Genomic DNA, 25,731 nt, shown 5'->3' on the forward strand with positions numbered 1-25,731 from the left:
ACCGTTAGACAATGTATAATGTGATTTATTAATGCTGAACATATACCTCTAAGGAATAACGCAGATGTCATGGTTCAAGTGAATAAGCCTGTTAACAAGTAACACTTTAACCTTATGTCTGAACAGATACGTACCATGCATTCTCACTATTCTGTGTAGTAATTACCTTTTGTCTCTTCTGTCTTCTCTTTTTCAGCTGCTTCTGATAGGGCGTAATGAATTGTTAATGACAATGTAGCTAATTATCACAGAAGTGCAGAAATTCTGACCTGTCAGAGCTTAGTGCAGAATAAACTGCACAATCAAAAGAAATTAGTGTACACCCTTCTGTTTATCCACAAATCAAGTATAAGTCATGTTTGTATCCAACTTCAAGAATCCATGATAGTTCAACAAACATCCAAAATGTTCTGGCACTCTCTGTTATTATTTTAATTTCCATATGAATAGGTCCTGACCAGGCACAGCTAGTGTGTGTGTGTGTGTGTGTGTGTGTGTGTGTGTGTGTGTGTGTGTGTGTGTGTGTGTGTGTGTGTGTGTGTGTGTGTGTGTGTGTGTGTGTGTGTGTGTGTGTGTGTGTGTGTGTGTGTGTGTGAGTGTGTGTGTGTGTGTGTGTGTGTTACTGTGGCCTTTTTTTTTTGGCAGATGAAGTATTGGAAATCTTACTTATTATGTGTAACTAATAGGTCCTGATCAGTTTAAGTTACTGGGGCTGAATGAAATTAACTACCTGTTTCAGCAGGGTATAAAGGTGGAGCAGTTGGATACACTGTTGTCAAAACAGGAACCTGAGGTACTGAAAAGAGATATGCAATTGTTTTATCACTATATTACACTGTCATCCCTGTAAAAAATTATTAGAAAATTAGAGAAGAGAGAAAGACCCATTCACATATACAAAGACACAACCTGAGGAGCAAGCAGCAAAGCATAAAGTAGACAAAGATGTGGGTCTCTTTACCCCTGATTTGGTTGAGTGAATCTGGGTCATGTAAATTCATCCGTATGTATTACATTTTTTCTCAGGTCACGTAAAATGCAGGCAGAGTGGTCAGAAAAATCTAAATCTCTGCCTAACTGGACATCAGAGGCAGTGTCCACGCCTCGCTCCAAAACGGAGAAGTTCAGCAATGAATAATTAAGTGATCAAATGCAAACGCTGATCCAGACTCTTTCAACCCAACCAGGGGGAAAATGACCTTGAAGCGAAATATCAGGAGGGAGACATCAAAAAGCAGTAAAAATCTAGGAAGAAAGAAGTTAATCTAGGACTCTCTTATTTCTCATTTATTTATTATTATTTTTTTTTTTTGGGGGGGGGGGGGGGAATATGCAAGTGAAAAATAATGCCTATGGCCCTCATCTACCTCAACTAAAGTTTAACATGGGCTGCCTTCCAATTTTGTGTAGAGAGCGTAGCACAGAGCACACAGTGAGAGTGAGAGTGTTAAGCTTTGAGTAAGCCTGCTGGACCTATACTGAGACAAAGCAGCAGTAGCCTGTTGTCTAGTAGTGTCAATACTAGCAATTAAAGACCCCACTTCAATTTCACGCTCAGACGAAATACCTGGGCCCATTTCCGGTGGCTTTGGATTGTCTGTGACTATATGATGCACTGCAACATAAATTATGGTCATGTTGTAAGTGAGACAGATGCAAGTGATACACATTACTTTCATTAAAACTATAACAATTGAAACTATACAATCACATTGAAAAGTGTTTTTTTGTGGGTAAGATGAAGTTTGAACTATCACATTACAGCAATGTATATTTATGCATAGGATATGGCATTGGGGTTTAAATAGTTTTAGTGTTTGTCTAACTGCGATGTACTTCAAAGCAAACATAGTATTACACCAGCCATCCATGGCTGGCTGTACTGGTTAAGTGGAGTTTTCCTTGAATAGATAACCAGTTGTTGTACTCACCATACCAGCCTGGAGGCGATGGGCAGTAGACTGGTGTTGGTCGGCATGGAGCAGCTGATAATCACATCGATTGTCAGATATTCACCCCATCATTAACACAATGGCATCAACAAAATGAACCGACAAATACAACTATTTCCTCATTTTGATTCCTAAAGTAACTGAAAGATAAAACTGCAGTAACAGTGATTCTGCTGCTCAAGAATCACTCTCTTCTTGGTGTAAACAGACTGCTCAGTCAGTCAGGCAGCATGTGTTTTTTTAATCCCAGATGAAAGAGCAGATATAATGTCTCATGGTAGTCCCCTGTGAATGAGTTTTATCACGGCAGCCTATCATCTCCTTCAAGGTAATATTCCAATGTTACTCAATCTCTCTGGTAAAAGCTGTTTTACCTTCAGTTGGAGGCAGAGCCACGTCAGCTGGTTTTGATTCTTCAGGTTTCTCTGTGGAGGTGAAATATATATGAAAATATATTTTGACAAGAAACTCTGTTCTCTTTCAATCGAAGATCTTTCAACATCACCGTATGGGATACATCCTTTTACGGTGTGCAATCCTGAAAACCTTCTTCAACCAACACCTGAACGGCTGAGTGAGTTGTCTGTCACGGTGTATCGCCTCCGTGTATATAACACCATTCACAGTACAGTCTCAGCCTCTCATCTCCTTTCAGTGTGCTATCCACAGGAAAGTCAGAGAGCCTTCTTGATAGCGAGTGCGAGAGTGTAACGAATGACTTTGAGTTCCTTGCAGTGTTTCTGGAACTGGTTTTCAGTTATCAGCAGCCCCTGAAGGAGCTGTCCTCCAGCAGGTTTGATTGTATCTGGAGTCATATTATTCCATCTAGCTAGCTACACTGCAGTTGCATTAGCTGGCTAGCTAACGTTCCTATAATATTGAATTCTGTACTAATTGTATTCTCAGAAAACTACTACCTGAAAGCTCGGGGGATGCCATGATGGCAAGGATTGGAACGGGCTACTGGCTGTGTCACCAAAATGTTAGGGAGCTCTGTCATCATGGAGAGATCTGAGTGTATTGAGATGCGGTGTGCCCTTAGGTTCCACGCACACAAGTTTAGTTGACAGATGCCTCACTTCATGGCTGGGGTGGTATTTGTGAGGGGAGTCCAGTGAACAATCTTTGAAAAAGAGTGCAGAAGCATCTTCATATCAATGTGCTAGAACTGCTGCCAGTGTATCTTGCCCTGAAGCACTTCTTACCATTACTTTGGGACAGTGCATGTGACAACTCTCTTTTCAATTATGAACGAATATCCCACATTAGGGACCAATGCATTAGCCCATTAGTGGCCTTGCATACTGTAATATGCCTTTTACCCTCTCGCACTTCTCCAGTCAGTGCTGGACAAAGTTTGATCCATGGGATCTGCCGATACGCAGAGACCACCTGAGAACTGGAAACTGGTAGCCTAGCCACTGAACGGAATTGTTTATTAACGGAAGGTTTTGAGTTGCCTGCTATGGTTATTCCTCCTATCTCTCCAAAGGAAGAGCAGAGGCTCCAGACCGTGTACCCGGTGAGGACTTGTCATTACCCTGCGTCATTACACTGATGGCACTCTCTCTATTCTCACGCTGAGCTGAGGCTTGTTTGTTTGTAGCTCAAGCTCTGGGTCATGCTCTATCAAAGCAGAGACTGGCACACTGGATTGGTTAAGCGATATGTCTGACATAGGGGCAGAGAATACAGCTCCTCCAGCTGGGTTGTGTGCGCATTCCACTCAGTGTGTAGCAGCATTGTGGGTAATATGGAAAGGAGTTCTGTACATGATGTGTGCCAGGCAGCTAGCTGGGCATAAGGGAATACCTTTGGCTATTCCTACAATTAAGACAGAACAAGTACGCCTGTAACCCGTTCCATATTGTCTGCGTCTCGGCAGACCAGTTTTTAAATTGAGTGAGCTGGGTCACATGTGGTATAAGTACAAACCGGATTGCCACTTCAAATCCACAGCAGTGTCCAGTGAGACGTGCTGGTATACATACTGTATCTCAAGATGAAGTTGAAGTGCTTCCACTGAAAGAGACCATTGGGTTTGGTATGTAACCTCAACTCTCTGAAGGAGATGTCTCCTTCCTTTGCCTCACTGTCCACTTGAATAGGCTTCAAGTCCGTGAGAGGACAAGAGTGCGCTGTGCACGGTGTTATATACGCAGAGGGGATGCTCTGTGACAGATAGCACACTCAGCCACTCAGGCATTCAGGCATTGTAGAAGGCTGTGGAAGATTTTCAGGAACACACATCAGAAAGGGGGTATATCCCATCCAAAAGTGACGTTTCGTGTTCTTCTCAGAGAACCGATGTTACATACGTGACCCAACATTTTGACCATTGGGCAACTACATACAAGACAGTGGTTATGAAATCTCCACACACACACAAAAAAGAGTATGCATACCTTCATTGGTGGACACCATGTCTTCTTTCTTGGATTTTGATTCTATGGAAGAGTTTATCACGGTAAATGTGTTTCCTTTTATGTGTTTTAGAGAACCTGCTGCATCACACATATGTTCTAAAGAACCATTTTACCCCAAACTGATGATTCATAGGCTGTGCCTCGTGACAATGTATTGTGTTTGGCGATCAGCTATAGACTATGTGGATTGTACAGTGTACAAAGATGCATTCTGGTCTAGTTTTAAGAACTTTCTTGAAGAAATATAATTGTTTTGGTCAAATTTTATGTGATTATACATTATAACATTGTAATTTATCATAATTATCATTACAGTTAAATTATATGTATAATCATAACAGCCATAACATCCATGCAATATAAATTACCACAATTTTAAAATTATGTCTATCCTGACAAGAAAGTTAACTGTTGTTAACTATGCATCAATATCTGTTTGTATGTGATATGAATGTTCCATGTGTGCATTTTTCTTCCACTTCCACACACAAAATGAATCATATTTGTAATTGTAACTTATTCTAGATGGTTATCTTGTCTACAACAGTAGATGACTAATGATTAAATTAATAATACATTTAAGTCCCATTTATTATGACTGATTCAAGAGTTGGAGTTCCAAATTGGCCTTGAGTATGCCAGCAGAAAAGCATGTTTGGCATAAGCTCATTGTGTGTCTTTTTAGTACTTTTATTTCTGAGAAAATAAAGGATTTTACGCCGCCCTGCTCCCCATCCTGGGCCCTCAACTCAGTCATCATCCCCTTGACGACTTCTCCCGCTGGATGTGACGACCCCCACTCTGGTCATCGGCAGCTCCATGGTCCGAGATGTCCACACCCCCCCCCCTTCAACAAGCGGCCCCTGCAAGGTCCACTGCCTCCCCGGAGCCAGGCGTGTTCCAATCGCTGATGGAAGTGGAACTTTCCCTCCCCACCCCCACCACTCTGCACGTAGTCTCTCTACCTGGTCTACCTAGAGAAACCCTCGGCCAACGGCACCCACCGCCACTGCATTGCTGTACACCTACTCTACCCAATACCCTATGCTAGTATTTATGTACAATATACATTATTGCCTCCACCGAATTGTTTCTCTGTCCCTACATCCCCTACCCCTGTAACAGTAACCCTATTGCCACAGTAATCTGGCCTTGTCTGTATCATGTATTTACCACCAGATGTATGTACACATATGTCCAGTGACCAAATGCTGGCTGTGTATTGCCCCTGTTGCTTCCTTTCCCCTTCTGCCACACTACCCTTCCCCTTCCCCCCTTCCCCCGTCCCACCTTCCTGTCTCCACCCGGCCGACCTCAAGCAGATGGGTCCCCCCTTATGTGCCGTGGTTCTGCTTAAGGTTTCTTCCTACCCAACAGGGAGTTTTTCCTTGCCCCTGTTGCCGTTGTGCATGCACTAAGGGGGTTCAGGCTCTGGGCTCTGTTAAGCGCCGAGAGGCAATTGTATTGTTATGGCGCTATACAAATAAAATTGAATTGAATTGAATTGATTTTAGATCAGGATCAGGATTTTCCTCTCTCATGATGGCTTAATCAAGCTTACAGACAGTTTCTTAAAGCTGCCAGAGATAACCACAAGCTTTTTGAGATGTTGGTGGCATGTCTAAATAGAGCCTGAGCTTAGTATTTTACTGTGCAATAGGTAAAACTGTATAAGTGGAAATATAAGAAAATGTAATGGTGGTGTTTATTTTGCATATTGATATGCCCAATTAAAATCAATCTGCTCTTATTCAGTAGAGGAAGTCAGTTTTGCTTGCTGTAAAACGGCGAATTAGAACCCCCCTGTTTATTTAGGACAGTGGAAAAAGGTTTTGTGTAATACCATCTTGTAAGTCTACCCTTTGTGGATTAAGTGTTACGTTCTTAAGAACCTCAATCACCTAAAACAAACATATTATGTGAGGGCTTTTAAAACGAAATATCTTTACAGCTTTGGAAAAAGAATGCACTAATCTAAACTTTAACAAAAACAATTAATAATGAATTGAATGGTTACCATGAAGGAATTACTGTGTAAGTCAAAATGAAGCTAACATTTTCCTTCATACCACAAACATAGTTGTGTTATGCAGTATAAAATCAAGGCATGAGAACTATTTGAATCATAGAATCACATCTAATTTAACAACCTCTAAAAGTTATGTATTCAAGCCAAATCATTGGATTACCACATAACGTTATCTTATGTTCTGATAGGTGAATGTGTGTGTGCAGCTTGACTAGTAATAAACATGTTAAATGTCAAATGCATTAACTACCTGTAGTGCAAAGAGTCAAATATGTACAGTATATACATGATTAAAGCTGCATTGGGCTACTGTACTTTTAAAGGTTGCTGTTGAAAACATTAATTGTATCTTTTTTGGATTAAGATTTAGCCATGGTCTTTAAGATTTGCTTTCTTACTGAACTAAAAAGTTATTAAATAGCCAGGGAAGTCTCAGAGAGAAAGGAGGGATACATTTCGGTGTAAATGAACAAGCTGCAATGTCTACATGGTTATGGTTAACAGTCTTGTGTGAACTCAGAAATGACAAATAATACATCACATTTGGGAACGCTCAACAATTGAATACAAGAATATAAGAAAGAAACCCAACATACCTTTCATTTTCTTCCTCTTCTGTGGTGCTTCTTTGGGCGCATCAGCTTCTGAAAACAGAAAAATGATAACTTAAGTTTGATGACAACGTCAAAAATGTTATGATATGGTATGAAAGTTGACTTTGTATATGCTATGGAATTAGTTTTTTTCAGGTAATAGGGTACAGTTAAGTTTCAATTTCAGTCTTAAAATACCTTTCTTTATGGATAAACTGGCTTTCTTTGGAGCATCTGTTTATAAAACAAAAATGTTTATGATTGTGATGGTTTTTAAGTGTTAGTATCTAGTGCTAGACGTTTATTTGAATTGATTACTGAAATCTGAAGCAGTAAAGCCTAGAGATTTCACAGATCCTCTTAATACCTCTTGTTCAACCTGGGCGCTATTTATAAATCTTTTTAGGTCCAAACTTTCTCTAAGGACAATAACCAATCGAAATCGGTTCAGTATGTGATTATAAGGGTCTGACAACATTGACAGGATCCATACAGCGATACACCTACGTAATGCGTAAAACTGTTGGCCAACTATAGAAAATGAGTGTTATAGCTTTCTCTTCTTCTGGTCTCTGACGTAGCACCCCATTCAGTTCAGTTTCTTACAGTTATTTCTGGTAAACAGATGCAGATGCATCTCTGTCGGGATACTTTCCATGCGGTCAGACCCTTATAATCACATTTACGAGCCGGCCAGTGGTAAAAAGAAGCAGTTTACTTTGACGTGCTGGCTTGCTCACAGAATTCCATGATATTCCAGTTTCCGGTTTTAGCATTCTAACGCACTGCTGGAGCCAAAAAGATCTAGAAAAAGGGTCCAGGTTGAAAAATCCCAACGCTTCCCTTTACACAAATAACAGAAGTCATGTCTAAACAGACAAAACATTTTTTGTCAGATTGACCATCATTTGCATTGGCATGGCATTTTAGAGGGCTGTGAAGTCGAAGCCAGTGTTATTTTAGCAAAGGCTGTGGTATGTGGCTGTGAGAGTGAAACTGTGTTGCTTTAAGAGAGTGTAGGACTTTTTGCAGAGTGATTGCGTTTCCATGTTGAAAACACACCAACGTATAATGATAATCAAACAGTTAGAGCTTCCTTTTATCCCATGTCCAGGAAGGAAACTGAAATAATGAAGTGTTATGTGTGATAACCACCTGTAGAATCAATGTCAATTATTGTTGGTCAATACATCCCATCTCCCAGTGGTTACAACAGGAAAAGTCACTTAATCTTTATAACATGAAATCAATTTAAATCGAGTTTTGATTCAGTGTGGGTGAATATTGAGTGTGGGGCTCCATACCACAATAGCACAATATCATGACATAAAACAGATGAATATTATTTGCAAGCTGATAAACACATCTGGCAACAGAGGTGTGACAGCAAAGCGTGCACACTTCTGCAGAAGTGAGAATGCTCCTTTCCTCCCTCCCCTTGGGAACATTCTGTGTGTGAGAGAGAGAGTGAGATAGGCTGGGGGTGCAAGGGTTGTTCTCACGCAACCAACTGGTTAATTTCAGACATTTAGCCTTTACTTGACTGCATTTCAAGCTTAAGGGCATTAATAAACAGGGCTGGAGAACACATACTCTTTTTGCCAGAGGAAATCTTGGGGGCTGTGAAGAAGACAATCTGTGGTTAAATACATGCAAAATCATAAGGATAATTAAAATAAAAATAATAAAAGCAAATAGGAGACGACAGACCCTGAAGCAAACGAACATATATAAATATAAGTATATATAAACAATATAAATCCACTGGTTGTCACAGTTGAATCATAACATCTAACCAGCAGGGTGCAGTATTGCTTGATGCAAATGAGCACTGTCTGTCAATCATTCACTACACAAACCAGCAACACTCAGAAGCTTACAATGATCCCCCAAAAAATCCTTAGTATTTGAAAGGAAAAATGGCATCTAATGGATTACTCTCTCTCCTCACGCTAAGCCACTGACACTTTGACACACTGACACATATGACATGGGAAATAGTAATACAAGCTTATTGCACATACAAATAATATGGCAAAGCTCAACTAGTCTAACTGTGGGCAAAAGCACATGGCTATCATACCCTTTTTATCATCTGTGCTTTTCATCTTTTCCTCCTCTTTGGCTGTAACAAAATGATAATGCACAAACTTAAACATTTGATGCTAATTAATGCAAGGCCATTGACATTTACAGCCAATCGACATAGGCTGTACAAAATATACTGCAAAGCATATTGCATATTAAAAATAGCAAAGCTCTTCTGCTAACTGAAGGCAAACGCACATGGAGCTATCATACCCCTTTTTGTCTTCATCATCTTTTCCTCCTTTTCGGCTGTAATAAAATAGTAATGCACAAAGTCAATCCTTTGATGCTAATTAGTGATTAGCAGACTTTAGTTTAGATTTTGTGTTTTCTCATTTGAACCATAGCCAGTCTCTCACTCAATCACTACGCAAACTAGCAACACTCAGAAGCTTACAATCATCTATAACAAATCCTTAGTATTTGAAGGGAAATTGTTTTGCCATAACTGTCACTTAATGATTAATTAATCACATCTTTTGGATGAGATTGTACTGTGATGGTGGTCTGAACTACTACTCAACTACTGACATTTTTTCTCATCTAAAGGGTGACTTCTCTCTCCTCATGCGAGGGCGAGGCCATTGACAATTTACAGCCAGTGGGCATAGGCTGTACACAATATACTGTAAAGCATATTGCATATCAAAAATGGCAAAGTTCTCCTGCTAACTGAAGCTAACATTACTAACTAGACTTTTATCACACTTTGTGTTGTCGAAGAACGTATTCTGCAGTAAAATCATCATTTGATGTGCTCTGATGGTGTGGAATAAAGTGGCTCACTTTTGATCATTTTATAATGATAACAAGCTTTTACTTTAAGAGTGCGTATGCTTCATGGACTTTGTAAGTAATATTTACCCTGAAACTGAACTTTCATCCTTCATCTCATCTAATAGATTATTTTGTCTCCTCATGCTAAGCCACTGACATTTGTATATGACATGGGAAATAGTGATACAAGCTTATTGCACATACAAATAATATGGCAAAGCTCAACTAGTCTAACTGTGGGCAAAAGCACATGGCTATCATACCCTTTTTATCATCTGTGCTTTTCATCTTTTCCTCCTCTTTGGCTGTAACAAAATGATAATGCACAAACTTAAACATTTGATGCTAATTAATGCAAGGCCATTGACATTTACAGCCAATCGACATAGGCTGTACAAAATATACTGCAAAGCATATTGCATATTAAAAATAGCAAAGCTCTTCTGCTAACTGAAGGCAAACGCACATGGAGCTATCATACCCTTTTTTGTCTTCATCATCTTTTCCTCCTTTTCGGCTGTAATAAAATAGTAATGCACAAAGTCAATCCTTTGATGCTAATTAGTGATTAGCAGACTTTAGTTTAGATTTTGTGTTTTCTCATTTGAACCATAGCCAGTCTCTCACTCAATCACTACGCAAACTAGCAACACTCAGAAGCTTACAATCATCTATAACAAATCCTTAGTATTTGAAGGGAAATTGTTTTGCCATAACTGTCACTTAATGATTAATTAATCACATCTTTTGGATGAGATTGTACTGTGATGGGGGTCTGAACTTCTAACTCAACTATGGACATTTCTCTCATCTAAAAGGTGACTTCCTTGGCTTTTTTCTCTCTCCTCATGCAAGACCATTGACATTTACAGCCAATGGGCATAGGCTGTACACAATATACTGTAAAGCATGCATATTGCATATCAAAAATGGCAAAGTTGTCCTGCTAACTGAAGACAAAAGCACATGGAGATATCATACCCTTTTTATCGTCTGTCTCCTTCAAATGTTTCTCCTTTTTGGCTGTAATATAAGCATAACATACTAAATCAAACATGTGATACTAACTAGACTTTTACCACACTTTATGTCTCCCAAGAACGTATTCTGCAGTAAAGTCAGCATTTGATGTGCTTTGATTGTGTGAAATATAATGGCGCACTTTTGGTCATTTTATAATGATAACAAGGTTTTACTTTAAGTGTGCGTATGCTTCATGGACTTTGTAAGTAATATTCACCTTAAAACTGAACTATCATCCTTCATCTCATCTAATAGATTCCTTTCTCTCCTCATGCTAAGCCACTGACACTGGCTTTTGACATGGGAAATAGTGAATAGTGAACAAGCTTATTGCACATACAAATTATTTGGCAACGCTCAACTAGTCTAATTGTGGGCAAAAGCACATGGAGCTATCATACCCTTTTTGTCGTCTGTCTTTATCATATTTTCCTCCTTTTCGGCTGTAATAAAATCGTAATGCACAAAGTCAAATCTTTCATGCTTATTAGTGATTACCAGACTTTAGTTTATATTTTTAGTTTTTTAGGTTGCACCAAAGCCAGCATATAACTGCAGTATAGATAACATTTACAGCATTCCCATCGATGTCTTTCTTTAGCTACTTTTATCTCCTCGGCCTGACCTATGGACATTTACAAACACTACACTTACTGTCCATGCTAATAGGATCATCAATTATATACGGTATCTGTACTTGTCCACTAGGTATATATGGAGCTTTCATACCATCTTCATCCTTTGTCTTCTTAATCTTTCCCTCTTTCTTTTCTGTAATGTCGAGTGACAAAAAAAAACATGCACAGGTAAATGTCTATATTGCTGAAATAACATACAGGCTATACATTTTCAAATTCGAAACTCATATCGTAGCCTACTTGATAGAGCTTTTATCTTCAATGTATACAAGGTTGGAATCATATGGAAGGCAAAACAGTTCCATACCGTCATCTCCCTTGGCAAACAGATTACATACTGTATGAAAGTGACTTGATATCTAACTTTGAAATGTACAGCCCAGTGCTGTGCTTATTGATTTACTAATTTGACTGTCTATAATCTAATTCCAATCTACATATAGCTAAATACCTGGTGTCTCTTTCATTTTCTCCGGCTTAGGTTTCTCAGGTTCAGCTGCAAGGTACAAGTAAGCAACGGTTCAGTATGTATCACTTTAACAGCAGCTGAAAATATGTGCATTGCACTATTACTCCTGGCCACAAGATGGTGGCTTTGAGTCTTAAACAGTGTTCTACACAGACCGTTCAAGGGCTTCCTTCAGAGTGCTTGTTTAAGATTATATGAACAACAAAGAAAGCTCCTAAAGTTTAAATGGCCATATGCTGAGACAGTTTCATAAGCTGCAAGCCAGAATATAGCATATCTCTATCTAAAGAAGCATATTTTCTTATGCTTCCCTTTCGTTTATGCTGTTAAATCATAATGCATCGTTTACGTCGAGTACAAACAGCTTGCTTGATAGGCCTCATCTTACGTCTTATGTCTTTTCCTAACCACTTTTCCTTGACCGGAAGGAAAATGTCTTGAGGTCAAGGAAAGATGTGAAGGAGAATTTATAAGGACTTAAGAAAAGAACCGCACTGCTAAGAGAATCTGACTGCACTAAGCAGGCACCCTAATGCTAGGCTACGTAATTTTGCGACTGTGGATGTTATTGACATAAGTCTTCAAATGTTGCTGCTGCAAAGAATTGTGGGACATCATTTTTTCCTTTCCGATTGTAAAGTATGGTCCAGTGAACACTCTGCTAAAGGAGGTAAGAAAGCAAGCACTGAGACACCTTTCCTTAGCATTTAGAGAATTAGACCAGCTCTCATCATGGATGCCACTTAGATACTTCTGGGACATTTCACTTAGTTAGGCAAAAAAAGACACCTGCCCTCTTTCCGTTAGTAAAATCTGTGTAATTACAGCTGCTCACTGCGTGACTCAGCTGTCTCTATGTCCATGCTCACATACCAGCAGGTTCATCCTCTGATTTCTTAGAATAGAAGAGAGGTGGGTGAGCCCGGTGCCAGTCTGGTTAGTACGTCATGTCCTGTTTATTTATGTCAGGGAAATCTGTGTGTCTTACAAAGTGTTTGTAACCCCCCCCCCCCCCCCCCCCCCCCCCCATGGCCTAGCCTGCCTGACGTTGTCATACTCATAATTCTAGTCAGAATGATTATAGGGCGTGTTTCAACTGACCCAGGGGAAAAAATCCTCTTCTTGCCTCTTAAACTCATATCGAATCCCGTAGGAAGGACGGCAAAAACATATTTTCTATCGACAAATGCCTTGATCGCGTTTCTCTGTTCCTCTTTCAAAATGAAATGAAAGTTCGGCTGGCACCCAGGCTATACGGCCATCTGTGGAGGTTAATATGCTAAACAGGCTTTGCTCTTAGATATAGTGGCATGCGTGCGCTCAGCAGCAGTGTCTACCTTTAGTCTCCTCAGGCTTAGCCTAAGGTTTGGCCTGTTTATCTGTTCAGAAATAAACAAATAAAGTGAAATGAAATGCAGGTCAAATTACAATTCATGACAGTGGCTCCACAGTAAAAGATTGCTATGGATTTATGGTGGTCCCTCACGCGCTGATCCATCTCTTCAAGGTGTCATGTACTTCTTGATGGCTCTATGTTTGTGGAGGTGGGGGTGGAAGTGAGGTGTGGGAGTGGGGGGGGGGGGGGTCATTATAATGGATGCCACAGTGCCAAGTTGTACACCTTGTGCTCTCTCTGGTGGTGGTTTCTGGACCTTTAGCTCTGGAGAGAAATGCTTTTTGCCAATCGATAGCAATAAATATGTACACACGCCCTAGAAAGTCGCCGAATCCCATCTACCTAGCTATCACATCAGTCAATCAGCCGGCCGCCATCGAATACAAACACAGAGAGGTTTTCGTTTTCATTGTATTGTTGTCAGTTCGAGATCATTTGATAAAATGCCGGAATGGGAAAAAGAGTCACGTGCAGATCAAGGTAAACACTGAATTATAGGCATCTGAATTATATTTAATCATGTTGGTGAGTGTCTGTGCAAGATTGAATTCAGGATATTGAAATGATTATTTTATTGAACAAATAATGTGCACTTAGGATGAAAGGCTTTGGCAGGCTTCTCATCCGGTATTCATAAATCAGGTGGTAATAACCGGAATTAATTTCAAAAGTGCTGGCCGTAACTCACGGTGCACAAATGTGACAGCTTTATTAGAAATGTGAATTGCTTGAATTTGTCAGAATTAATATGTCACCTTCTGATTGTGCACTTCCCCTTCTTGGGGATGGGGATCATAGCAACAACCACCCATCCCAGCTAAAAATAATATAACAATGCCGTGAATATCTGGAAGGGGGAAAACTAAGGATCTTTTTCCTGCCATATCAGAGTACAATAGTGTTGGGATGATAATGGAGTTCTAGTATAATGTTCTATAACTGTTCACAATTATAGATGTCAGAACAATAATTGCACATGTATTTGAAACGCTAATCAAAAGAAAACCACACATTGACAAATTACAGAGACAATGTGGGGAAGTTAATCCACCAATACAGTTCTTGGTCAAATGCAGTGGACTGTACCAAAATTTGACTAATATTGTAGAATCTATTATAGACTCTATTGGTTTATAGAAAACGCTCTTCACACATTATATTTAGATAAACCTAATTATCTTTAGATAAACAAGAACATTCTAAAGGGAAAGAAAGGACATGGACAGATTCACTCTAGAGGTGACTGGCCCTGTCTCCCATTTTTGTCCACTCCTCAACTATAAATGAAGAAGTATAGAGACCTTCAGTAAAAGCCTGAAAGGCCTAGGGAGTACAGAAGAACACCATCCTCTCTAACAGTGCTATCATCACAATTTTAGCCAGTACCTGTAATTGTCCATTACAGTGGACCTGACATTCTTTCAGAGGACTTTTTGAATTTAGAGGGGTATTCAAGTCAACAAAACAGCTATGGAAGATAAAACCTAGAAATTCTTCCAAGTACCACCATGTTGGTTTCATAAGAAAGGGTATGAGTGATGTCATAGCTTTCACCACTTGAAGAGATTGTGTCAAATGAAAAGCCTCTCTTTACTCAGTTGCTTGTGTAAAACTTTTTTCTTTCAGAATTTGAACAAATCCTAAATTTGTACTATCTCTTCTCCTTCATACACGTTTCATTATAACCACTGAAATGGTGTCTTGCTCGTAGAATCTCAAACAAGACCAGGAACAAAACTATTTGAGTCAAATGTGTGCCAAAAATACAAATTGGATGTTGGAGCCACTTTAAAGCGTGCTAAAAAAAATCCCTCTGTGTCGTTGGTAGTGTGTCTGCCTTATTATCATTGAGGATGATGGCAGAGAAAACTCTTGCAGATACCTCTGGCTGCGTTTTGAGTTATTTAAGGAGTTGTCATTCAGAACACAACGGTAACACTTGATGTTGAAAAACAAAAACCTCAAAATTAAGCTCAGTCAAACACCTGTCTTCACAAGGTGTACACTGTACCTGCTTTCTCTGCCTTCGATTTCTTCACAGGAACTTCAGGCTCTTTTGGTTCCTCTTTGACTTCCTTCACAGGCTTTGGTGCAGGCTTCACTGTAAGATGCAAGAGCACAACGTTAGCTCTCAACCGTAACACTTGATGTTGAAAAACAAAAACCTCAAAATTAAGCTCAGTCAAACACCTGTCTTCACAAGGTGTGCACTGTACCTGCTTTCTCTGCCTTTGATTTCTTCACAGGAACTTCAGGCTCTTTTGGTTCCTCTTTGACTTCCTTCACAGGATTGGGTGCAGGCTTCTCTGTAAGATGCAAGAGCACAACGTTAGCTAATACGGTCAGAAAATGAAAATACTACAAATGCTTTGTTTGTTTTATATATTCAGGATATTTCTGGTTTGTTTTTGAAGTCTGTTTCTTGGGGCCATTTGTGTGGCTGCTTCTTTGTCCACCCTACAAGTTCAGGTCTCAGCAGGGAAGACCAGAAGAGACTGGTGCACTGATCAGTTGGTTTATTGACCAACTGAGGCGAGGCGAGGGTGGCTCAGCACAACAGGGAACTTTTCTCTTAACAAATCAAACCGTTCTCAACTCAGAGTGTGTTGCTGTAAGCGGTTAATGAGGAACCAGTACTGATACACTTGTTAAGGGAACAAAAGAGCTTGAAGGTCTATGGCTAATCAGTAGGGTGAAATGACTAATAAAGGCATAGCTCTTTAAGAGTATGAGGTATTGTATGCTTGTTTGACATCTTCAGCAAATAATAATGTTTAAAGATAAAGATGTGGCTAAGGGAACATATTAAGGTTGACAAATGTATTATGTTAAACTGACACAGCCGTGTGCAGTCATTTCACCGGCCGCTTTGCGTGGAAGGCTATGGCTCAAGCTCTCCCCGAGGCACAGACACTCTGGGATTGAGTCAGCCATGGCAAAAAGCCACCGAAGAAGGGGCATTAGGCCGGGGGGGGGGGGGGGGGGGGGTGATGATGATGACGCAGGACGCACAGTACAGTGTTTCTCCAAAGCCATCTGCTCTCTTCACAGATGCCATCCTGCAAGAGGAACAAGAGCACTGCCAACTCAACCAAGCCCATCCTCATTTCCCAAGATTTTTCATGCAGCCATCCCTTTTCTACAAAGTACAGTTAATCCCATGTCATAGAGGAGCACAAGTTTGAAGTTATACTGACTGGAGAGTGATAATGACATGAATGCTGGAGATGGTGCCCAAATACAAATCTTGAAATTCAGACTCTTTTAATGGACCCCACTCCCCACATTATAATTAATGAATACAAATAATGTGACTAATTAGGTGACTAGATAAGGAGGAAAAGAAGAAAAGACAAGGGGTTTGTCATAACCAGTCAATTATCTGTCCTTGGGTAACGTATGCAAAAAAGAGGAATGAAAAAACAGGAAACATCAGCATTTCATCATCCTGTAACTTTGCTATTAAAGCCTCTCCCACTAAGCAGGCTTTCAAATTAATGTATCCTCTTTAAAGGCTAACTTTTCTGAAAAACAACCCTGATATATGTAGTATATATACATATATTCTCAGCCAGGGCCAGACATGCCTTATTCTGGCGTCGGGAGAAGTCAGGAGGTTTTTAATTTGTGGCTTTTTTTCCTCCTGCCTGCAGTGAGAAATCAAAGCTTGCAGTCAGCAGCCCACACACCTCATCACTTTATCTTCACAAGAAGGCGTGGGGGAGTTTCTAACCCCACCCTGGCTCATCCCCACCCCTTTCTTCCTCCAAAACCTACAAAGTACAACTCACCAAAGTCCAAATCACTCTTCAGAAGAGGACGTTTTTTTTTTATTTACTTTTTTACTTTCCACCTCCCTGACTCATCGCGAAGTTGCTGCCACTACACTTTTCCTCCCCCTTTTGCATTCTTCTTTTTTATTTTTAATATCATGGGTGGGTGGAGGGGGCCTGGGGGGGGATGGTGTCACAAATCCCTGGGTGGAGGTTGGGGCAAAAAACCCTTGTAGGGGAGCAATCTAGAGCAGCTTTGTGGCTTCTCACTGTGAATCTCTGCTATCCCTATGGGCCCACAGACTCCAGCCCTAAAGGCTGCAGATAACTCTGCCGGAGTGCCATTTCTGCCTGTCAGTTTTTGGGAGGGCAGTCAGTTGTATTGCTAACTATATGAAAACATAGTTTTAATACTGTCTCAGACTATTTGGGCTTTGTGCACTGATAGTCAGCAGGATTTTAGAGACTTTGATAAACACTTGATTTTTGGATGCATATATTTCACAGACTTCAACAGTGCCAGGGACCCAGTTCAATTAAAAGCAAGTTGAATCCTATTGCCTTTAAGACTGTGTGAGGTACATAACACCCTTACTGCTCATACTGTACCTATCTATACATACATGATGGCTCATACCAGAAAAAAATCTGATGATGCCCGTCATGACATTTTTGTGAGAAGGAATAAAAAGCAACCACACCACAGTGTGCACGTTATTGCAATTTACTCTCACTGACATGAATATTTCCTAAGACTCAGAATTATATGAATTATATTTTTGTGAAACAGAGATATCATTGTGAAAAAAATAGGATTTTTAAGGGGTTGGTTATGGGTGGAGATACCCCAGGGTAACTGAGGGGGGATGCACTTTGCATTGTGTCCCTGTTTATCTGAATGTTTGTTGCCAGTAATGGGCAATGAGTCATCTATGGATTGGTCTAGTGTGGTTGAATCATGGATGAGTGACTAATCACACATTCACTCAAACTCACTGGGAGAGAGAGAGAGAGAGAGAGAGAGAGAGGAGGGGGGGGGGGGGGGGGAGAGAGGAGTCATGCAAAAATAATGAATCACCCTTCCTCCATTAAATTACAAAAAAACAAGTGCCAAACAGAAAGTTTTAGACCCTTTCAGGCGAAAGTTCAAACTTACATTTTATTATATTTTAGACTAACCATAAAATGTATTCAGTTCATTGAATGAATTCAATGACTGTAAAGAGTAGCAATTACTATGACTGTTGCTATGAACTGTAAGTAACTCAGAATCATCTGAATCTTCAGTCTAACTTCTTTTATGGCAACCACAGTCTATCCCAGGCAACCCACATGCTCTCCTCCAAACAGCTTTCAGGCTACAAGCATCTCTCAGTGTTTCTCTTACAGACAGATCTCTCTGCAGACCTAAGTGTGAGTCTGAGGACACCAGGGCCGCAGAGGCTGTCTCCCTCATCTCCTGACAGATGGTCTCAGAAGCACTTTGAGACCTGAGTTTCTGAGAGGCGATGGACCACTCAGTGGCCTTCTTTGGGACTAGAAGCTCCTTACAGAGAAATACAATTTCCGTGTGTTGCACCATCTCCATTACACAGAGGCGGGTCTTAGATATGATTAGCGGAGGATTTCTCTCTGCTCTCTCTTGCTCTCTGTCTGTTTCTGTCACATACACACACCCCCACACACACACACACACACACACACACACACACACACAAACTCACACACAAAGGATTAAAGCACATACTCAATTCTTTTGTAGACCAGGTCCAATTGCCTTTTACTGAATGTTACACTGGGTAGTCCATATCAGAAATGCCAAAACCACAATCTTTCCATGAAACCATGCCAGTGCAATGGAGGCTTTGTGCTGTGACTTCACTCTTAACACAGACTTCCTGGTGTTTCTTATCATCAACTGTATACTAAGACTCGAAAATGATCTTTCCTAGGCTCCCCAGTTGACTAAGTTTGTGTTTAATGGATACATCTTTTTATGGCTCAGTGACATTTAAAAGTCAGAAAATTGCATCCGAACACAACTCAATTTTCCCACTGTGATAATAAGCAGAGACTGGTTATAGTGGTTTTCTGCCTGTGATTCACATTTGGTTAAGTCACTGAGTGTGCTTTTACCCCAGCTTTAAGTATCAAGCATATTATATTATCCATTAACCTCATGTTGATGTCTCTTTTCATTTTTTTGATGGCGTGTCTAAAATATGAGCTTAAGTTCCCAGTAGCATGCAGATGACACATACAGCGATGGGAGAGAACCAGGAGAAAAAAACTGTCCCTTTGATCATCACACATCAGCATAAAAAAGTCTCTTTCCCCTGGTGTCTTCTGTAATTACAGCAGGCAGCAGTCAAAGAGTCTTCAGCAAGTCACAGTCAGAAAGGCTGTTTATTCCTCCGCTCGCGAGGAGAAAAAAAAACTGGGAAATCAAATGAAAATGAATAACTTGTGATGCTAAATTAAGCTGTTTTGACAATTACCACGGAGGACAGTGTGTTGTAAAGACGTGTTCACGAAATGGTGCTGTTTAGGAGAAAATGCATTCTAATTTAAAGTTGGTTTGGCTCGAATAGGTAGCTCTGGCTGTTAGCTCAACACAGGTAGTAGAGCCCCGGTTAAGACAGCAGCTTTAGGATCTCTGGACAGTTTTCGGAGGTAGGTGACTGCTGAAGACAACACTGTAGTGGGTGAACAGCTCTGTAGCCTACTTGCCTAACCACCCAGACAGACATCACAATCATGGAAGCCTACAAACAGGAAAGCCTACATTGCTAAGAATGCAGACAGATCAAAGTTAGGTCTCTTTCTCTCTATCTTTCTCTCTCACTCCCACTCCCTCTCTCCACCCTGGTTACCTTTTCAGCTCCTCCCCTGCATATGAACATGTTGCCTACAGGTCTAGTAGTCAGTGTACGAGGTAGAATTCACCTGTTTTGTTTTGTACCAACATTTCTCCATTTCACTTTTTAAGTTCTTATATTGCAAAATATTTGTGAGCCGTTTTCTAATAGGCAGATAATGGTTGTATTCCTTCCCCTTATTTAAGATGTGCTCAAAGGCTCTTGGGCCTTAAATGGGTAATAATAAGTCTGTTTCTAAATCAACACCTTGAATTGTTCCCCTGAATCTATCCCCAGCTGGTCCTCCATGCCTTATTCTGCAGAATATTATGGAAATCAACTTGGCCATGGCTCCGGCATCGCCTCTGATACCAGCTGTGAATAGTAAAGAGTATCAAACTGCACTGGATGGCCCTGCCGTGTTTGACTGTTAAATGCTGATATACGGTCCTCACTTGAGCGCTTATACTGTTGCACCATCTCCAGGGATGTCAGGAAGAGTTTGTGTCTATGTTTTTGTCAATAGTTTTGTTGCTGTTCCATTACTCTGCAGGTTATGAAGACGCACACACACATATGCACACGCACACACACACACACACGCACACGCACACGCAAACACACACTTTTTCTTTTGCTTCATGTCTTACCTTTGGGCTCTGGCTCTGGCTCAGGCTTTTTCTCCTCTTTCTCTTTTTCGTCTCTTTCCCTTTCTTTCTCCTTGAGTGCATCTTTCAGTAGTTGAATCTCTGTGGACACCAATAAAAGCCTTTTACATGGGTGATGGTTGAATCAAGTATCCTATTTTGTGGCCTTTTACTCCTAAGGGCTATATGCCTTTACCATCATTAAGTTTCTACCTCAGATATTTTAACCCAGGTTACAAGAATTTGCATCAGTCCAGGAGTCCGGTGGATTGGGTTTCTTTTTTTATTCACATTTGTGTGACCTAGTAATGCCCAGTGCCTTTGGTAGCATTAGTCATGAAGCATAACTTGCTTATTTCAGTTCACTGACAAAAATACTTTTGTTTGTCAGTGGGGCTTTATGAGTTCACTCTTGTCTGTGTCTTGTCTTAAAGTAAATGGCATTATGCTCTTTTGCCCCGGGACTACATGTCAGTTATACTTTGGAAGAAAGAAGAGCATACCTTTGAGACTCTCTCTGTCCTCCTCTTTTCTCTCTCTCTCTCTCTAACTCTCCTTCTCTCTCTCTCTCTCTCTCTCTCTCTCTCTCTCTCTCTCTCTCTCTCTCTCTCTCTCTCTCTCTCTCTCCAATTGTGTACCAGGGAGCTATGTATGACAATTGCATCATACACTATAACAGTTCCACTTTGTAGACTTTCACAGACATTCAAAGCATCAGACTAAAAGCACGTATTAAACAGCATTATAGCGTTCCACTATATGAGTGAGAGGTGCAAGTTCTTACTATTAACTAGAACCACAACTACTTCTACGACGACTTATACTATACCACTAGCAATAGAGCTTCTGAGAATACTCATTTATAACCAGGCAAATAAATGTATGCTTTTCATTCCAGCCAGTACATTTTGAACACTAGAGATGCTATTTAGACTACTGCTACCACCATTATTACTACAAAAGCAAAGCACTGCAAAAGCACCGATTCTAGGAGTACCTGAAAACGACACAAAATACAAATAGTGACAAAAAGTCAGCGGGTATCCCTCACACCCAACATATCTGTGTGTGTCTGTGTCCTTGGATGACCTCTGTGGGATCTAGAGGTTTGATGGCATTCCTGTCATCTCTCTCCTCTAGCAGCCAGAGGGGCTGTGTGGCATCTGGTGACCCCATCCCTCTCAGCATGGAGGGGATTAAGATCACACACGCATGTGTGTGCCCTTCTCAAGCTTTGCCAGTGGGGGCAACTGGTTTTCATATCAGGCATTTTTTTAGCTTTCATTTAGACTAAAACAGCTATTGACTTGCTTAATTCAATTCCAGTTCAGCTGGAAATCCACAAATTGAATGTGTATTCAACTAGGAATTCAATAACATAACAAGTGACTCAGTGGTCATGTGAAACATACTATAAATGGAGTGAATTATGTGGGTGTGAGAATGATGTGCATTCTGTGTATCTATTCTGAAATTAGCTCACTAGAACAAGTTCATAAACATATTTTTGATTAAATTTGAAGATATGATAATACGGTCTATTACTGTAAGAACTTTGGGTATCTGGGGAATCAAGAATAATACAAACAGATCCACATACTGAATTTTATATCAGAAGACAGTTTGTGGTTGTTACTGTAAGAAAAATGTTTTAAAGATAAACTGTAAGTTTCTCTATACCTGACTCAAGAGATGGCTGGTCAGCATTATCCTCCAAATCCTTGGTCTCATCTTCTTCTTCTAAAGCAGTGCTTGCAAGAGCTGTTGTAATGTGATCATCATCATCATCACCATCATCATCCTCTTCTTTGGTTTCCGCCACTCCCACCTCCTCCTCTTTCTCCTCAACCTTCTCCACCTTTTCCTCAGTGATGTCAATAACTATTTCAGATTCTTTTTCTTGGTCATCATCAACTATTTTTAGATCCTCAACTTTATCCTCATCATCATCGACATCTGAAACGTCAGCAGCAACAGCTAGATCGTCATCATCATCCTCATCATCACCACCATCATCATCATCAGCCTCAACTTTGATGGCTTCTTTAACCATCACATCAACATCTACAACAACCTCAGTGTCTTTATCATTAGCATCAGAGTCAGTGTCTAGGTCAAGGTCAAGGTCAAGTTCAAGGTCAGAGTCAGTCTTGTCTGTTTTTAGATCTGTGGTGTCACTTACAACACCATCATCATCATCATCATCATCATCATCGTCGTCGCTATCATTACCATCTGTGTCTGTGGTGTCAGTTACTTCTTCAGTGGTGTCAGTTTTAATGTCTTGGTCAACTATATCGTCACTTGTATCAAGAGACAGAAGTTCTTCACCAACATCAGCATCAGCCTCCTCACCCTTATCCAGCTTGGTGATGTCAGCGGTATCATCATCATCATCATCATCATCATCATTATCATCCACATCATCTTTCACTTCTTTGATTTGGTCATCATCATCTTTTTGGTCATCATCGGTAGTAATATCATGATCAGTGTCATCAACTACTGTAGTAGTGGCAGCTGAAGCTACTTCCTCAGCTAGTTTATCGTCATCATTATCATCATCATCATCATCATCCTTGATATCATCAGTTAAAGGTGTTTCTATGATTATATCTGGTTTTTCATCATCATCATCATCATCATCATTATCATCATCTTTGCTGATATCAGCTGAAGGCGATTCAACTTTTTCATCAGCTTCATCTTTAATATCATCATCATCATCCGCTTTGCTGAAATCAGCTGAAGGCAATTCAACTATTTCATCAGCTAGATCTTTATCGTCATCATCAATATCAGTGTCATCTTTTGTGTCATCTGAATCATCTTTGATCTCAGCTTCCTCAACCATGCCTGCATCAATTGCAGGTGTTTCGGGGGCAATATCTATTTTTCCCTCATCATTATTATCATCATCGTCGTCATCTTTGCTGTCATCAGCTGCAGGTGCTTCAACAGCTGTATCAGCTTCAGGGTCACCTTCATCATTGTCATCAGCAGCAGCAGCAGGCTCTGTAGATGGGATGGCTATATCTACATCAGCAGGGACAGCAGCAGGAAGTTCTTCAACCTCTTCCTCCTTCTTTTCGTCTTCATCGTCGTCACCCTCATCTTCTTCACCCTCTACTGCTTTTGGAGCTTCGCCGTCATCTTCCTCATCAGCCTGAGGAACCTCTTCTTCCTTGATCTCGGCAGCTGCAGGAGCCTCATCCTCTTTCTTCTCTTCCTCATATTCATTATCATCATCATCAGCAGCAGCAGCATCAGTGGTAGACTCCTCAATGGCTGGTGCTTCTTCTTCCTTTACCTCAACATCTTCAACCGTCTCTTCATCCTCATCTCCCTCTTCCTCATCACTGGTTGGTTCCTCTTCGGCAACCTCCTCAGCAGCTGGTGTCTCAGGAGCAGCCTCAGCCTCAGCCTCCTCTTCCACATCCTCCTCATCCTCGTCATTAGCAGCTGGTTCTTCAGTGGCAGGCTCTATGGCAGTTTCTGCTGCCACCACTGCTTTGCCAGCGGCAATAGCAGCAGCATCTGCCGCAGCAGCAGCTGCTTTAATGGCAGAAGCAGCAGCATCTGCAGCGGCTGCAGCAGCAGATTGGGCAGCAGCAAGGGCAGCAGCAAGGGCAGCTGCATGATCAGTGGCCACTGCAGCAGGGGCAGCAACTGGTTCTTCCTCTTTGGAAGGTTGACTTACTTCTTCGGGTGCTTCCTCAGCGTCGTCCTCTGGTTCTTCCTCCTCCTCCTTCTCCTCCTCTTCAGTCTTTTCCTCTTCTGTTTCTGCTGTTATTTCATCCTCCTTGTCTTCCTCCTCCTCAACTGCTGCCTCTGCCCCTTTTTGATCCTCTTCTACTGCAACCGCCTCTTCATCACCCTCATCCTCCCCCTCTGTCTCAGCCTCACCCTCTTCATCATCATCCTCTTCTTCTGCTGCTGCAGCCTCTGCTTCTTCTTCCTCATGTTCAGCCTCATCTGCTACTGTCTCTTCCTTGTCTTCATCATCCTCACCCACTGCTGCCTCAACCTCTTCCTCCTCTTCTTCATCTTCCTCAGCATCTTCATCATCAGCATCATCAGCATCTTCATCAGCATCTTCATCTTCTTCATCTCCTTCATCTTCATCCTCATCTTCCCCTTCCTGTTCTTCCTCGTCTTCCTCCACCTCTTCATCTCCATCCTCACCTAAATCTGCATCTTCCTCTTCCTCATCATCATCTTCATCTTCTTTACTCAGCAGTTCTGTAACTGGATTATTATGTTTATCTTAATGTGCGCAAGACTGACAGGTTCAGTGCAAGGTATAGGAACAAGGCAAGAGTGGTTGCATTCAAGAGTGGTTGCATTCAAGAGATTTCCATACAAACGCAATCCAGTGCAAGGTTCATATGCCATAAGTTATAGGCATAGGCATCATCAACCATTATTGTCATTATCATCATTCATGTTATTTAATACGTCTTAATCCTCCTCAATCATGGTTAACCAAGTTGGGTTAGATGTGTGTCTGTATTCAGTATTTGTGTGGGCATATCATTAATGCAGATTAATTTGGAGTATTACTATAATCAATGCTAAGTTATGCTATGTGAAAAATGACAGAGGCTTTACTGCCAGCATAATCTAACACACTTAAGTGTTTCTGAGTGGTTGTGTGTGTGTGTGTGTGTGTCAGAGAAAGAGGGTGTATGTGTTTCGGTGTGGCTTTGTGTGAATGTGTTTGCAGTGATTTGGCTGCAGTTGGTATAAACATCTTGATGCCATTTCATGCAAGGACAAGAAAAAGACTGTAAAATACATTTTAACCTCACACAATTTATGACCATGAAGTGGACAAATGCAGAGTCAGAGATTTCCATGACCCACCCCAGTCAGTCAGTCACTGAGGAAATGCCGTTAACCAACAAGGCAAGAGACTTGCAACCGAACCTCAGACATCTCGCTTAATGCTCCTGTATGGTCTTGCTTCATGCTTGAGTGATTAAGAGTTGCATTATATGCAAAATGGAGCAACGGATGTATGCAAGAAAAAGACGATAGGTAGGGAAGGCGGGCATGTCAA

At 40.9% G+C, this 25,731-nt stretch overlaps 1 protein-coding gene across 28 annotated transcripts in view; it reads right to left on the reverse strand.

Annotated features, from left to right (window-relative positions):
- Window positions 1–25,731, reverse strand: part of trdn (triadin) — a 60,270-nt gene that overhangs the window by 14,539 nt on the left and 20,000 nt on the right. For 8 of the 28 annotated variants that reach the window (XM_080832811.1, XM_080832803.1, XM_080832825.1 and 5 more), the window contains 21 exons: window positions 22,350–24,917; window positions 20,673–20,771; window positions 15,608–15,697; window positions 15,403–15,492; window positions 11,978–12,022; window positions 11,543–11,659; window positions 11,290–11,331; window positions 10,847–10,888; window positions 10,347–10,382; window positions 10,129–10,170; window positions 9,287–9,337; window positions 9,084–9,125; window positions 8,594–8,620; window positions 7,199–7,234; window positions 7,004–7,051; window positions 4,358–4,399; window positions 2,327–2,377; window positions 1,932–1,985; window positions 1,568–1,615; window positions 731–796; window positions 167–202 (listed from right to left, as the gene is read on the reverse strand). In XM_080832811.1, the coding sequence (XP_080688937.1) occupies window positions 167–202; window positions 731–796; window positions 1,568–1,615; window positions 1,932–1,985; window positions 2,327–2,377; window positions 4,358–4,399; window positions 7,004–7,051; window positions 7,199–7,234; window positions 8,594–8,620; window positions 9,084–9,125; window positions 9,287–9,337; window positions 10,129–10,170; window positions 10,347–10,382; window positions 10,847–10,888; window positions 11,290–11,331; window positions 11,543–11,659; window positions 11,978–12,022; window positions 15,403–15,492; window positions 15,608–15,697; window positions 20,673–20,771; window positions 22,350–24,917 (3,672 nt within the window). The remainder of the gene's footprint in view (window positions 1–166; window positions 203–730; window positions 797–1,567; window positions 1,616–1,931; window positions 1,986–2,326; window positions 2,378–4,357; window positions 4,400–7,003; window positions 7,052–7,198; window positions 7,235–8,593; window positions 8,621–9,083; window positions 9,126–9,286; window positions 9,338–10,128; window positions 10,171–10,346; window positions 10,383–10,846; window positions 10,889–11,289; window positions 11,332–11,542; window positions 11,660–11,977; window positions 12,023–15,402; window positions 15,493–15,607; window positions 15,698–20,672; window positions 20,772–22,349; window positions 24,918–25,731) is intronic. The other 20 variants (XM_080832817.1, XM_080832820.1, XM_080832804.1 and 17 more) reach the window with 20 other exon arrangements.

This window comes from Sprattus sprattus, assembly GCF_963457725.1.
Source record: "Sprattus sprattus genome assembly, chromosome: 2".
NCBI classification, from domain to species: domain Eukaryota; kingdom Metazoa; phylum Chordata; class Actinopteri; order Clupeiformes; family Clupeidae; genus Sprattus; species Sprattus sprattus.